Raw genomic sequence first — 16,775 nt, 5'->3', positions numbered from 1 at the left:
TCATATTGTTATCTCTAACTAGAGCAGATGAATGGACAGCTGTTAATTTGTTTCTTAATGTATTCTTAGAAAAATCAAGACTTTAATAACCTACCTTTTTTTAATCACTCAAGTAAAATTTACATGAAGTAAAAGAAATTGCCAAGTGGTCTTCCAAAGTTGTGTTCTAATTTTGCACTTTGGTAGTACCATTTGAGAGTTTTTGTGTCTCCACTTTCTGGTCAACATTTGGCATTGTTGTTTTGTTGTGGTTAACTTGCATATCTAAATGATATTTGAGCATCTTTTCATACACTTACTGGCCAGTTTTTCCTTAGTTCTGAACTTAAACCATCACTAGTTTTTTGACCCCTTTGGAGAATGGGTAATATCTCAAGTCTGCTACCTTTTCATAGATCCCCTTATTGCTTTACTTAAATTTTATTGCAGTCACAGTGGTTAGTCACTTCATAATATCCTTGACTACTTTTTCTCCCTCTATCTTTGTTATTTGCTTGGTGCAACCACACTCTGGTTAAATTCAGCTCTACTGTCCACCCCATTCCTGTTCTTAAACAGCACGTGGCTAGAGAAAAAGACAAAATGACAGAGTTATTTATGTCATCACATTGATTCTGTGCAATTTAGGTCACAGAATGTTACTTTTCTCTTTAAAACCCTCCAGTAACTTTTCATTCCGCTCAGAGTAAAAGCCACAACACATATTGTACGCTGCCCGATGTGCCTTCCATTGCCACTAATCTCGTCTTCTACTCCTCTGCCTCTTCCCGGGACCATGAGTACAGAGGTTTTCATTTTGTTTTCTTATACGCACTGGAATAAACACTTGCTGTAAGGTTCTGCCTAGCACATGGTAGGCACTGAAGATTCCTTTTTTTCTTAATAAGTCCCCCTCGCACATATTGTTTGAACTTTTTTTATAGATCCGTGATTCTAATTGCAACTATGAGGCCTTTATGAACATTATTAAATTGAGTGACAATATTGGAGAGTTAGAAGCAGTCAGAGATAAGGCAGTAGAAGAATTACAGTATCTTCGCTCTCTAGATACGGTTGGTGATGGTAAGTCATTTAAGTATGAAAATGTCTTCTTTAATCATTACTATATCTCTAAATAAAACTTTAATTTGCCTAAGTGTCATTTTATGCTATTTTTTTACCTTAACTGCATCTAAATCTTTATTATGTTAACATGTGCTAAGAATAAAAGCATTATAATTTCCTGAATGTGAGGCAATTAATACTATAAGTCTCTAAAAATAATTGGCATGGTTTAACTTTAATTAAATAATTTCACCATAAAATTTCAGATTATTTCTCTTATTGTTTGCTCTGTTCATTGGTTATTATGTTAAAGTAAGTGCATGTTTAAAGTATTTCATAAATAACATTACCGATTTCTAGCTCACAATCAATTTGTTTGTTTTTAGATATCAACACTATCAAAAATCAAATAAATAGCTTATTATTTGTAAAAAAAGTATGTGACTCAAGAATACAGCGGTTACAGTCAGGCAAAGTAAGTACTTTCTAATCAATGTTTAGTTACAAATACTTTAAATTCATTTAAATATCTAGCAAATAACAAGAATTGGGATATTAACCAGTGTAGCCCTCCACAAAAGGCCTTGCAGAAAACTTTTTGGATACACTGTATTATCCTATATTAAATGAAGCTAAAGAGATTAAAAACTTCCTGAATAATGCTACAGTAATTAAAGGTTTTTTATTTATTCATCTATTCATTTGCTATTCAAAATTCAACCTTTACATAATTTTATACAGTGGGCACCATTTTAGATGGATGTAATAGACAAAATCTCTCTCTTCATTGAACTTAACATTTTAGTTGCAGAATCAAAAAATAAACCACTAAGTAAATTAATATATAATGCTAAAAAATGTACAATATGAAAAATAACAAGTAAAGCAAACTAGAGGGATAGAGAATGTATAACACTGTTTTAGATAGATGCTGACTGATTTGGTGACATATGAGCATAGAGAAATCTGATAGATTAATGAGAAAGTCCTGAGAATTTTTGTCTTTTATTGATCTTTCAGGCAAAGGTAAAAGCATATACAAAGGTCCTGAGATAGGAAAGTGTTTGCTGAGTTAGAGCAGGTCAGTATGGCTGGTATAGAATGAATGAGAAGGGATTATATTAGGAATGAAACTGGAGAGGAACCTTGGGAGTTAGATCATATATAGTTTTATCTGCCTTGCAAAATTATTTCAAAATTCTAATTATGACGGGAACCCATTGGAGATTTGTTCTGGCGACTGACATGATCTGACTTACGAGTTAAAATGACTACTTTGACTCTTGGTGATGATTAGATTGTGGTGGAGTTGCGGGGGACAAGAATGGAGACTGACAGATCATTTAGGAGACTACTGCTTTAGTCAAGTAAGAGATGTCTACAGAGGTTGTGAGAGGTAATTGAAGACTGGATATAGTACTGACAGATTTACTAAGAGATTAAATATGGAGTGAGAGAAAAAAAAGGACTCAAGGAGGATTCCTAGAATTTTTGGCCTGAGCAACTGCATGAAAAATGTTGCTATTTACATTTATAAAATGGGTAATACAGGGAAGAGGAGTTTTGGCAGAGAGAATTAAATTTTCATGTTTTAGTTTGAGATCCCTGTTAAACAGTCAAGTCAGCCCACTAATTGGTAAACTTTGTAGTTCAAGGGAACCGTCAGTGATGGCCTAAACTTTGAGGATCCTCAGGATTATTAGACAGTTATTTAAAGTTGAGACTGGATGGATGAGGTTTCTTACAAGAGTGAAGGTGAGTAAGAAGATACCAAAGACTTAGTTCAGTGGCACTATAGTTACTAGAGTTTAAGACAAAGTGGAAGATCTAGCTAAAGAAACAGCTAAGTCGCTGATGAAATTAAAGGAAAACCTGGGAGTGTGATATTCCAGAAGCCAAGCATAGAAAGTTTTTAAAGAAGTGAGAGATCACATATTTCAAAGGCTGCTAATAAGTTGAGTAAGATGAAGACTCAGAATTGGCCATTAGATTTGCCACCAGGGGAATATTGGTGATCTGATAATAGCATTTTGGAGTAGTGGAGAGAAACCCTAAGTGAAACCAGTCCAGGAGAAAATGGGAAAAGATGAATTAGAAATAGTGATTATAGGCAGCTGTTTGGAGGAGTTTTGCCCTGCATACGAGCAGAGAAATGGGGCTTTAAAACAGAAAAAAAAGCAGTTTTTAGTACTTTTAATTTTTAGTGTAGTCAGGGTTTTTTTGGCTGATTTTCTATTTTGGAAATTTATTGTGACTCTCTGGGCATGTAATTTTGCAGTGTATTTAAATTTATTAAGGAACAGAAGACTAATTTTTGTAAATCTTGGTTTAGTTTGCTGGATTAATTATAACTGACCTTACTTGAGGCCACATTTGTTGTATACCTGAGTATATGTGTATGTATGACTGTTCTAGTTAAGTGTTATTTTAAAATTATATACCCATGCAAATTCAGAATGGAAGAATGGTATGATTTCACTTATGGTTAGTTTACCTTATCTAGACCTTAGAGTTAGTGATCCTTCATCATCATTATTTAAAGTCCATTTGTTGGGACACCTTTTGATAGTAAATCCTTTTAAAATTTAGATGTCTTGTTTGAAGCTCGTCATTTCTATTTTGAATATCAAGCTTCACCTTTTTAGTAGTTCAGGTCATACAGTAGTTTTTCTTTGAAAGAAAAATCAGAATCCCCACAGAGGTGAAGTTTTTTAACCATACTACCCATCTTGAAGTCTTAGAAGGCCCTTTATCTTTTTTATTACTAATAAGGTTGCAGTGAATACTCTTCTGCATCCCTTATCTGTGGAGCTGCTTCTGGAAAGGATAAAAAGGGATAAATTTGAAAAAAGAAGATTTAGATAGGAGAAATCATATGCTGGCATTGGGTTACTTTATGCCAAACGTTTTAAGTCACTTATCTGTTTATTATACAGTATTTAAAGAAATTTTTTTTGCATTAAATTTTTTTCCGTATTTTATTTTATTTTATTTTATTTTTTTATTTTATTATTATTATTTTTTTAATTTACTTCCAAGTTAGCATATAGTGCAACAGTTATTTCAGGAATAGATTCCTTAATGCCCCTTATCCATTTAGCCCATCCCCCTCCCACAACCCCCAGTAACCCTCTGTTTGTTCTCCATATTGAAGAGTCTCTTATGTTTTGTCCCCTCCCTATTTTTATATTATTTTTGCTTCCCTTCCTTGTGTTCATCTGTTCTGTGCCTTAAACTCCTCATATGAGTTAAGTCATATATTTGTCTTTCTCTGACTGACTAATTTTGCTAAGGATAATACCCTCTAGTTCCATCCACATAGTTGCAGATGGCAAGATTTCATTCTTTTTGATTGCCAAGTAATACTCCATTTTGTGTGTGTGTGTGTGTGTGTGTGTGTGTGTGTGTGTGTGTGTGTGTATGTGTGTATTCTTTTTTTTTTTTTTTTCATGTTGAGTTTGATAAGTTCTTTATATATTTTGGATACTAACCTTTTATCTGATATGTCTTTTGCAAATGTCTTCTCCCATTCTGTTGGTTGCCTTTTAGTGTTGCTGATTGTTTCTTTTGCTGTGCAGAAGCTTTTTATTTTGATGAGGTTCCAGTAGTTCATTTTTGCTTTTGTTTCCCTTGCCTCTGGAGCCATGTTGATTAAGAAGTTGCTGTGGCCAAGATCAAAGAGGTTTTTGCCTGCTTTCTTCTTGAGGATTTTGATGGCTTCCTATCTTACATTTAGGTCTTTCATCCATTTTGAGTTTGTTTATATGAAGGGAGATACTAAATACAGAGGACATTTTCCCTCCTTTTTTCAAGTTATCTTCTTTCTCCTTTATGTACTACCTATGTCTAATTTAGTATCCACCCCTACTTAAGGCAGCCTAACTTTCAGAAAAACCTTACTGTCTTTCTTTTTTAAAAAGATGGTTATGAGGGATGGATTTAGGAATACAGACAAACTGATACTTCACTGAAACATCATGGATTTTATGGGAAAAGCTGCAGGCTTTGAAAACAGTCTTTCTTGCCAGCTCTGTGATCATAGGCAGCATTTCTGATCTTAAGCTTTCTTCTCCAGTAAGTAGGATTGGCAATATTTATCCAATAGGATTGTTGTGGATAATAAAGTAATGTGTATAATGTACCTAGCACTGTGCTTGACATATAGATTCTCTAAATTTTGAACCTATGTTTGTTTTATTTTTTTATTTTTCATTTTTTTTCTGTGTGTAGGTAGTTATCTTACTGTGTTACTTTGAAAAATGAATATAATTTACTATTTAGGTAGTGTGAGAAGAACGTTTTATATAAAGACTGTAGAGTTTTTGCTCTGTGAGAAGCAAAATGACTCTGAATATTTTCTGTTTTCTCATTGGATAGACCTCAATCTATACTTGAGAATGTTGGTATTTATTTATTATTGCACATCGTGGGTATTCCATACATCCCTTTAGCCCCTAAAATATTTGTTTTCATTTGAAATATGTGTAGAGATAGAGAATATTTGAAATTCCAATAATTTAGAATCATTTTGTATTGAAATAAATGGATGCTTATCATACTTTTAATGCATATTCACTAAACAACTTAAAATAACTAGGAAATTCTCCAGGCTTATACTGTTTTGAGAACCTAAATGAATGAGAAGGAAAAAACACTTTATTCCATTTTAGTGTAATGTTTTTATATCTATGTAATGATCTTTAACCTAGTGAGTGAATAGATAAAATATTAACCTATATTTACTTTTATTTGTAGGAAATAAATACTGTGAAACTGGCAGCAAACTTTGGGAAACTTTGCACAGTCCCTTTGGACAGCATTCTTGTAGACAATGTTGCACTACAGTTTTTTATGGGTAGGTAAATCCACCTTAGGAAAATAATAATAGCCCTTGAAATTTTTAGTTAAGTTTATTTTTTATTTTGAGAGAGAGAGTGAGAGCGAGCATGAGTGGGGGAGGGGCAGGGAGAGAGAGGAAGAGAGAGAGAATCCTAAGCAGGCTCCACACTGTCAGCATGGACCCCAGTGTGGGACTCTAACCCACGAACTGTGAGATCATGACCTGAGCTAAAATCAAGAGTCAAACACTTTACTGATTGAGCCACCCGGGTGCCCCACCCCTTGAAATTTTTAATAATTGTAAAGATTACTAAAATTTAAATATCTGAAATTAAGCATGCCAGTTATGTCTTTCCTCCACTCTTCATTTTCTGAAATAGTCCTCTTCTTTGGAAATCATCGAGGTGGAGATTTATTTTGTTTTGAAGGAACGAAATGCTTTGCATAACTTAAATGTGTGTTTGTTAAATTACTTTTAAAATAAACCCTAGGAGGGGCGCCCAGGTAGCTCATTTGGGTAAGCATCCGACTCTCGATCTCAGCTCAGGTCTTGATCTTAGGGTCATGAGTTCAAGTCTCACATGGGCTCCATGCTGAGTGTGCAGCCTACTTAAAAGAAACACTCAGTGGTGTTTAAAAATAAACTCTAGGAGATTCTACTATGAATTTAAATTAATTAATTTATTTTGAGAAAGAAAGAGAGTGAGCAGGAGAGGGAGAGAGAAAATCCCAAGCAAGTTCTGCACAGTCAACACAGAGCCCGACATGGGGCTCGAGCTCTTGAACTGTTAAGATCATGACCTGACCCGAAATCAGGCGTTGGACACTTAACTGACTAAGCCACCCAGGTGCCCCTAAATTGTTTGGGAAAGAGTACTTTATCAGCAGTACACAGTGCTTATAAGTTATTTGTATCTTTCAGTGCATGAATGGGAAAGGGGTTTTTTATATCATTTTAATAAATATAAATATTTAGTAATTTTGATAATATAGTTGATCCTTGAACAACACAAATTTGACCTCTGCAGATTCACTTTACTTGGATTTTGTCCAATAAATACAGTACAGTAATACAAATGTGTTTTTCTAATGACTTGTAATATTTCCTTCTCTAGCTTACTTTATAGTAAGAATACAGCATATGATACATTTAACATACAAAATGTTATATGTGTTAATTAACTGTTTATATTAATGGTAAGGCTTCCAATCAAGAGTGGACTACTAGTAGTTATGGTTTGGGGGAAGTCTAAAGTTACACATGGGTTTTTGACTGCATGGTGAGTCAGTGCCCCTAACCTATGCATTGTTCAGGGGTCAACTATACATCAAAATTGCTTTTATCTGGAGGACATTTTCATTAAACTTCCCTGATTCTTCATTTTCATGACCAAAAACATAAATACATGGCTTGTTGAAGATACTAATCCTTATTTTTTAAATTTGTGGAAATATTAATATTATAATAATCTTTATTGAGAACAGAAGCTGAATATTGAAATAATTTATTTCTGATGAAGCCTTCTGTGCAATTATATCCCCTAGAAATTCTATCATGAAAAATGAAATTTAAAAAAAAAATATGCTTCAGTTTGTGCATTTTACATAACTGTGGTCTTTTTAGCTTAACAATTTGTGATGTAAGTATTCTTTACCTCAAGCATTTGCCTAACAGTTTGAAAATATAGGGTTTTAAGTATTTGAAACTTAAATCCTTCTTAACTTGTCATATGGTTACATGCACCCAAAAACATGTGACATGAATAACTACATTGTTATGGATTTTGTTTGTTAGATTACATGCAGCAAACTGGAGGTCAAGCGCACCTCTTCTTCTGGATGACAGTGGAAGGATACCGAGTTACAGCCCAACAGCAACTAGAAGTTTTATTAAGTCGTCAGAAGGATGGAAAACATCAAACTAACCAAACCAAAGGTCTTCTAAGAGCAGCTGCTGTTGGAATATATGAACAGTATTTATCAGAAAAGGTGGGGATATATTTTTGTTACTGTTTTCTTAACTTCTTTGGTAGCATCTTTAGTAATAATTTTTGTAATATAAATGAATATTCATTACTTATACTAGGCACTGCTGCTTGGAAACAGTGTCTCATTTAAATCTGATAACAGTCTTATTGTATATTGTTATCTTCATTTTATAGGTAAAGAAACTCATATTTAGAAAATTGAATTAACTTTGCCAGGGTCACGCAGATACTAATGATAGAATCAAGATTAGGGCACACACTCTAGATTCAAGGACACAAAAGATTGAAAGTAAAAGAATGGAAAAAGATAAACCATGCAAGCAGCAACCAAAACAGAGCTGGAGCGGCTATACTAATATTAGACAATAGATTTTAAGACGAAATTTGTTATTAGAGAAAAGAGGAACATTTTATAATGCTAAAAGGGTCAGTTGATCAAAATGATAAAATAATTATAAACAAAACAGCAAAACCTCCACAGACACATAGAACAAAACCTGATAGAATTGAAGGGAGAAATAGACAATTTAACAGTAATAGTTGAAGACTTCAATACCCACTCGATAATTGACAGAATGATTAGAAAGAAAATGACCAAATGGGAAAAAAAAAATGGCCAAAATTATACAAGAATCAAAGAACACTGTAAACCAATTAGATCTAACACATCTGTAGAATACTTGCACTAACAACAGCAGAATACCCACTATTTTCAAGCTCTTGTGGAACATTGTCTAGGGTAGACAGACTTTTTACTAGGCCATAAAACAACTCTGAATTTAAAAGGATGAAATTAGGGGCACCTGGGGAGCTCACTTGATTGAGTGCCTGGCTCTTGATTTTGACTCAGGTAATGACCTCACTGTTTGGGGAATTGAGCCCCATGTCAGCCTCTGTAGTAACAGCGCAGAGCCTGCTTGGGTTCTCTTCTTCCCTCCCTGTCTGCCCCTTCCCTGCTTGTGTGCTCTCTCTCTCTCTCAAAAATAAGTAAAGAAACATTAAAAAATGTATTGAAACCATAGAAAGAATGTCTATTTATCGTAGTACAATTAATTAGAAATTAACAAAGGAATTTTGAGAAATTATAAATATTTAAAAATTAACACATTTCTAAGTAGTCTCAGGTCATAAGGAAATCAGAAGGAAATTAGAAGGTATTTTGAATTGAATGAAAATGAGAACACAATGTATCACAATTTATGGGATGCAATTACAGCAGTGCTTAGAGGGAAATTTGTAGCTTTAAATGCCTAGTTAGAAAGAAGAAAGATCTCAAAATGACAATTTATATTTTCACCTTAAACCAGAAGAAGAAAAGCAAAATAAATTCACGGTAAACTGAAGGAAGGAAGCAGTAAAGATCAGAATAGACATGAGTGAAATGAAAAACAGAAAAACAGTAATGAAAACAATAAAACCAAGAAGTGTTTCTTTGAAAGAGAAATAAAATTGAAAAACTTTAGCAGGATTGGCCAAGAAAGAAAGTCACAGATACCAAAATCATGAGGCATCATTACCAACCATACAGAAATCAAAAAGACCATAAGCTAATATTATAAACAACTTTATCACAACAAACTAGACACCTTAGGTGACATGGGCAAATGCTTTCAAAGACACAGATTGCCAAACTGTCATTCTGATAACAAAGCCAGACAAAGACCTCACTCAGGAGACTATCGACCAATATCCCTCATTAATATGGACACAGCAATCCTTGAGATTTCTCACACTCCAGTACTTGTAATGGCTATGCTATAATACCTTTTAATTTATACTTAAGTAGCACAAAAGTTGGATTTGAATTTAAGTGTGAATTTTGTTTGAAACCTGCTCATTCGTCCATTTGCTTATATTTTTGCCTTATGAAATATACGTAACAGAGTGCACATTTTAAAGAATAATACTATAACAGACACCTTTATACACCCCATTTAGCTGAAGAAATAAAACATTTACTATGCTTTTGAAGATCCTTAATATATTCTTCACCTGTCTTCACCTATCATGTTTACCAGTTTCTTTAATTCCTGATGAAATCAGTTTCTTGTAATTATTCACTTGCTTTTCCCTACCATTTTAATATACATGTGTGTTCTAAAGCACACATTGCTTATACACTGCTTGCTTGCTTGCTTTCTTTCTTTCTTTCTTTCTTTTGAGAGAGAGAGAGAGAGAGAAAGCGTGAGCAGGGGAGGGGCGAGGAGAGAAAGGGGGAGAGAGACTCCCTGCTCAGAACCCAATGCAGAGCTTGATGGACAAACCACGAGATCATGGTCTGAGCTGAAATCAAGGAGTCAGAGTCGGACATTTAACCGACTGAGCCACCCAGGTGCCCCCTTAGCTTTGTTTCTGGCCTTTATATAAATGGTCTGATACTATATGCATTGTTTTATTCTCATTATTATATTGATATTTATACATTTTGATTCATGCAAGTATAGTTCATTTTCACTGAAGTATTTTATCATACACATATACAAGACTTTATTTACCTTCAGTGATATTTATGAGCAATTTGGTTTGTTTTCCATTTCTTTTCTCTCATACTTTTGCTCTGAATATTGCTGTTCATGTTTTCTTATTGCACACATTCAAGAGTTTCTATTTAAAAACACAGCTTTAAGGTATATATCAAAGTCTTTCTATGTTAGTTTTTAAAGCAGGTTGTAGTCATTTCTTTTTTATGTAATCCAGTGTGGGGATTATAGTTAATATTGGATAAATAAAAAATTAATAATTATTTAAGCTAATTTCTTTCAGCATTTTAAAGATAGCATTTCATTGTTTTCTGGCTTTTATGTTTCTACTGAGAAATCAACTATGAGTTTAATTGTTACTCTTTGAAGGTCATCTCTTTTTAAAGCATTGAAAGACCTCCTGAGTCTTGGGAAACCTTTCCCCAGGACACAGCAAGTCCCACATTTTAGCATTGGATGGAGAAGATTGACAAAAATTCAAAACCTCAATGTGATGCCAGAAATTCAGGGCTGAAGGCAACATGTTAGTGTCAAATGACTATGGTGTGGATTATTCACATTCATCGTTGTCTTTTTTCCTTAGCTTATAATATTGGCAGCCATTATTTGCTCTTCACAGTAATGGACTCTATTGTCTATACTGCATCTACAATTTAAGTGATTTGTTATCCTGGATATTCACAGTCTGTCTTTTACTTTTCCTGTCATGTGTTTTGTATTGTGATAGGACTTTTTAATTTTTAAATTTCTTGAGTGTTTATTTATTATTGAGAGACAGAGAGAGACAGAGCATGAGCAGGGGAGGGGCAGAGAGAGAGGGAGACACAGAATCCGAAGCAGGCTCTAGGCTCTGAGCTGTCAGCACAGAGCCCGACGTGGAGCTCGAACTCACAAACCGCGAAATCATGACTTGAGCCCAAGTTGGATGCTTAACCAACTGAGCCACCCAGGTGTCCCAGGACTTTTTAATTTTTAACATTATGAATATTAAAACCATGTTTTCTAAAAGTTGAGACATGAAAATGAGGATAATTACAGTACCAACATCAGCATGACCTAGACAGTGCCAGAAAAGAAGACTAAATGACTATGTCGTTTTAATAACAAAGAGAAGGAGCCTTAAACCTGGATTAGGGAGAGTAACCAAAATAAAGCATACTATATGATGTATAAAAAATGTTTTGAGATTGGTCTTGGTGGAGAAGGGGATATAAAAGCAAATATTGAAACTGAATATTGCAAATAATTTTAAATTAATAAAAAGTTTTTGCTTTTGTTTTTTGTTTTTTTCCATCTCCCCAAAAGACCCCAGTGATCAGTTAAAACTAGTGAGTATTAAGTGAATTAGCTTGGGCACAGTGTACAAATGAACACACATTAGCCTATCTGTCCCTTGCTTGCTTTGTAAAAGTAGAGTTACTTTTAAACTGAATAGTGTTACATTTCATGATTCAGAAGTTTCAGCTGAAATATCCTGTGGGTAAACAAGAGAGAAAGTTTTGATAACGTGTTTGGCCCTTTCAAGTTTAGAACTTATTCTGGCAGTTCTTAACCAGCAGTCATGCTTTGGGTAGTGTATTGTGTTACATCAAATTGTGGCAAGAAGGGTATATTTCCCATAGCTACTAGGTTCTTTGATGTGAAGAAATGGGGAGTTTTAGATAATCTTGATGTTTAACATTTTAATAAATTGCAGAAAACATAAAAGAAACTTTGCTTTTATATAAATACATATTTATCAGACAGTGCAAATGTAAATTTTGACAAATTTCTTTCAGTCTATAAACTTCTTACCAAAGAAAATGAAAAGATCTTACCTGCTAAATATGTATTCCTTCTATACAGTACTGCTAAAATGGGGTACCATTTGCTTACCTGTGATACCGAGGTTTTCATAAAAGTTTTTTGGTCAATTTTTAGTTTCTTCAAAACATTCATAAATACTTAATGAGATTTTTGACATTGTAAAAGTGTCAGAAAATAAGCATTTTAGACATTTGCTTCAACATGGCTATGGCTATCGTTGCCAGCCATAGAAAACATGCTAAAATATTGATAGCAGTAAAATCATGTTTTCAAAGAATGGGAGAAGAATAATGTCTTCTAATTTGGAAATACATAAAAAAATAAATATGGTGGAAAGAATTATGGTAAACAAATATTTTTATTTTTATTTATTTATTTTTTTGGTAAACAGAAATTTATATGCCTTTTTCTCCAGAACTGTTGAATGATCTTTGAAGAGGCTAAGAGGAACCTTGAGAAGGATGGTTTGACCTAAGTTGTTTTTGTGTGGGTTATAGAAAAACTCAGTGAACAAAATGGCTAGTGTTTCTGTTTGTTTGTTTGTTTGAGATGAGACTATTGAGGACTCAAAAAATATCACCAGAAAGGGACAGCCAGCTTTAATAGGATTTTCTGTTTCTTTACTAAAACTATAATTTGTTTGGAATTCACCTTCACTCTCACAAGTTTAAATGATCTGTGTGTTTTAAAACCATTTTTCTTGAGGAAGAGAAGTTTAACTTTTAATGACATGCATTATGCTTTGAAGTGTTTAAAATGGGCATTTTAGACATAAAGTCTATATGGCAAATTCTTAGATACACTGGGCCTATAGGTCTAAAAACCTGCTGCTGCTTTTAGTAAGGAAAGTCTTAGTATTCTGTGCCAAAATGGTTTTATTGAAAGGGTATTTATTTATTTATTTATTTAAAAAAAAATTTTTTTTAACGTTTATTTTTGAGACAGAGAGAGACAGAGCATGAACGGGGGAGGGTCAGAGAGAGGGAGACACAGAATCTGAAACAGGCTCCAGGCTCTGAGCTGTCAGCACAGAGCCCGACGCGTGGCTCGAACTCACAGACCGCGAGATCATGACCTGAGCCAAAATCGGCCGCTTAACCGACTGAGCCACCCAGGCACCCCGAAAGGGTATTTATTTAACTTGATGTCATCACATTGGACTGATAAGGGAAATAAGTGTGATGTAGGCTTAAGAACAGAGGTAAAAGTCAAGGTGAATTTTGTATTTGGTTGTATTCAGTTATACCCCCTGGTTTAAGAAAAAAAAAAAAAAAAGTCCTAAAGTCTGCAGGCAGATTAGAGAAGTATTGTTAAAAAAGGAAACATAAAAAGTAAAAATATCTTCATCAGATCATGGAATAAAAAGAAAAGTAATTTTTTTAAGTTAAATATAGATACTACCTGTTTAGTCTTATTATATTTATAATCTTTTTAAAAGTCTTCTATTCACTTTAATAATACACAGTAATAAAGCCTGCAATATTTATTATATAATGAAGAGCTTAAAAGTTAAATTGTGTATCAGAAAATAGAACCTAAATAGTTAGGTTTTTCTTAAACATTATTTGTTGAATTAGTCCTATTAATTACTAATTGCCACTATTAAGTAGTCTTCTTGTTTAAATAATCACATTTGTGTAGTGGAAAAGTGCAGAACACACATTAATACATAATTCTGAAAAAACACATTTTTGTATTTTTATGTTAAATAGTAAAAAATGTATATAAATATTTTTTCTATGTTGATTCTTTGAGATCTGGTTAGTTGTGTCCTGTGATAACTCTTTAAAAACGTTGGTCACCCTATACCAAAGATGAAGCTTAATTCAGTTCTGTATATTTGAGATTATAGGAAAAAGTAAGCTAAATGTGAAATGTTGTAATTTTCAAATTTGCATCTTCTTATTTCCTAGAAACTGATTTAGTCATCTTAGAGGGCAAAAAAAGGACAAAACTAGCTAACATCGGTTCCTCTCTAATATTTTTTTACAGACTTGAAGTTGTTTAGTTTTTTTGTTGTTTCAGGGGAAAACATACACACACCACCACACCACATCCTCTCATACACAGTCAACAAATAAACACCCTCCCCTTCCTCCTCCAAAAAGCTCCAACCACCCTGCACCACCTACTTGGGTTTACTAATTATAATGTTGAATTAACAAGGGAACATTAGAAGTTGTATAGTCCTTTTCCTATACTTTTATACTCTGTTGTTTACTTATTTGTAAACCTTTCTCTTTTTCTGTATTTATCCATTCTTTTCTTTAGATAATTCTGTTGGATAGTATAAAGAAATTATTTGAACAATGCATTCTTGTTCTAGTTTTTTAAAAGTTAACATCCTTATCACTCATTTATTCTTCAGAGGCTTCAGAACTAAAAATTCAAGTTGACATGCCAAAGAAGACCATATTTCTAGTTTTTCAGCATTTTTTTCTTTCAATAAAGAAATTTTTCACATTGAACATCAGATTTTATATTTCTGTGGTATATCTGTCATATTATGCACTTTAAAATGAAAGTCGTTGAAAGAAATTAACTTTTCATATTTTTGCCCTCCCATATCACACTGGGATTTTGCTACAGCGATATAAAGCCAAATTTAGGAAAAGGATAGTCTCTCTTAAAGGCAACTTAAAAGGACTATTTCTAGTGTTAAATGACAAGTAAAAAATGGCTTATTGTTTTGGCAGTCATTAAATAGACATCCAGGGCTAGTGGATGTTAAGCACTAATTCCTAATGACAGTGTTTCTTATGTGCTACGCACTGGGATTGTATGCCTTAGATAAATCTCTCATGGTTACATAATAATCGTAGGTGGTATTATATCCATTTTGCATATTGTGGAAATTAAGCCTATTGAGAGGGAACTTACTTACTCAGCAAATGCCAGGATTTAATTCCATGTTTGTCTCCCATTCTGTATTACATTATGACAAGAAGGTTTGGTTCTTATTTCAGCCTTATTAAACATCACAGTGTTGTTTACAAACCAAGGATTTTTTGCCAATTACTTTCAATAATATAATTCCACTATGTAATTCTTCTATAAAGAATAAACTTGTATTTAGAAACGCAAAATGTCATTACTACTATTATTTTTCTCTGTTTGTTAGGCATCTCCAAGAGTTACTGTTGATGATTATTTGGTAGCAAAATTAGCAGATACTTTGAATCATGAAGATCCAACCCCTGAAATCTTTGATGACATTCAAAGGAAGGTATATGTTGAATTTATCATTCTTTCTTATGAAAAATATGTATTTCCTTGTACATGTAATTCAGTTTTTCTAAGGTTATTGAAACATAAAAGTATAAATAACTAAAAAGGTGAGTAATGGAACCCAGATTTCTCAGTTACAAAAAGGATAGGCCAGTTTGTTCATTTAATTGACAAGTGAGGAAAATCCTTATGTTGGGTTGGTATTTAAATCTAAAGGGCCAAATATATAGTCTTAGACTTTCATGAGTTGATGATATGTCAGTAACCTGACGTAATGTATTTTACTGTGATCCTGGAGCCTTTATGTGGGCTTGTTTCTTAGAATATAGTACTTCCTAGAACACTATATATAACCTGTCATGTGACTTGTGTTGCTGTAGGACCATTTTCAATGCAGTTTAGGTATTGGAGGGTCCATTAGTTGTGAAATTAGTTGAGAAATCATTATTTGTGATATAGGCTTATTGCTGATATCTTATAAATACGGAATCTGATTCTTTATAGCAAGACCTCTGTCTAGCTTTTGGTGAAATCTTATTAGTGAAAATTAGTATATTATCTGTATTAATGGTGGAATATCTTAATTTATTTCAATAAGGTTTATGAATTGATGCTACGAGATGAAAGATTTTATCCTTCCTTCAGACAGAATGCACTTTATGTGCGCATGTTAGCCGAGCTGGATATGTTAAAAGATCCTAGTTTCAGAGGATCAGATGATGGTGATGGAGGTAAGGTGACACACATTGCACATGTGTGTGTGTTTGTGTGTGTGTGTGTGTACACATAACGTATTCCTACATATATTCTGTTGTCAAAACATGATCTTTAAAACAAGATAAAAAATACCTTGAAGCCCAATTATAAATTATATTTAAAATTCTATAAATGAATGACAAAGTTTAGTTACCTCACTAAATCAAAATGTTGAAAATTTAATAACAGTTTAGAACATAGCTATAAAAGCCTTGGAGTCTTAAAGAATGTTTTCTTGAATTGTATCACCCAAATATTTTTATGATAGTTTCCCTTTTGCTAATAACTAATAGTATTCATGATTAACAGGATTATTGAGAGGATTAAATGAGATAACAAGTAGTGATCCTGAGAGTGTACCATAATCCAAAGAGCATTGTTTTAAAAAAACAGTTTTTTTTCCCTTGAATTATACCCTGCACAGTATAAGCTGGAAGAAGCTACAAAAGTCGTTTGTTTCAACATTGAATTTTTTCAGATGAGGCTATTACCGCTATGGCATAATGAGGAAAGCAGATTTTGAGAATCAGAATATTTAGATTTTACTCCTGTTCTGCTACTTAGTACCTCTGTGATGTTGGCCAAATACTTAATTTCTTCAAGCCTCATTTTTCTTAGTTGTAAATCTAGGATA

At 33.3% G+C, this 16,775-nt stretch overlaps 1 protein-coding gene across 3 annotated transcripts in view; it reads left to right on the top strand.

The window, feature by feature from the left end:
- Positions 1 to 16,775, top strand: part of SNX13 (sorting nexin 13) — a 133,993-nt gene that overhangs the window by 75,560 nt on the left and 41,658 nt on the right. For all 3 annotated transcript variants that reach the window (XR_006965231.1, XM_047096695.1, XM_047096694.1), the window contains exons 10-15: positions 924 to 1,062; positions 1,431 to 1,519; positions 5,800 to 5,899; positions 7,679 to 7,872; positions 15,279 to 15,383; positions 15,984 to 16,116. Coding sequence is in view for 2 of the 3 variants with exons in the window: in XM_047096695.1 (XP_046952651.1) it covers positions 924 to 1,062; positions 1,431 to 1,519; positions 5,800 to 5,899; positions 7,679 to 7,872; positions 15,279 to 15,383; positions 15,984 to 16,116 (760 nt within the window). In the remaining variant the exon portion in view is untranslated. The remainder of the gene's footprint in view (positions 1 to 923; positions 1,063 to 1,430; positions 1,520 to 5,799; positions 5,900 to 7,678; positions 7,873 to 15,278; positions 15,384 to 15,983; positions 16,117 to 16,775) is intronic.

Source organism: Lynx rufus, unplaced genomic scaffold, assembly GCF_022079265.1.
Source record: "Lynx rufus isolate CCGP_SWC_20201006 ecotype Redwood Valley unplaced genomic scaffold, mLynRuf1.p SCAF_4, whole genome shotgun sequence".
In the NCBI taxonomy this organism is placed as follows: domain Eukaryota; kingdom Metazoa; phylum Chordata; class Mammalia; order Carnivora; family Felidae; genus Lynx; species Lynx rufus.
The sequence above is the reverse complement of the archived record's forward strand: the minus strand, read 5'-3'. Positions and strand labels throughout refer to the sequence as shown.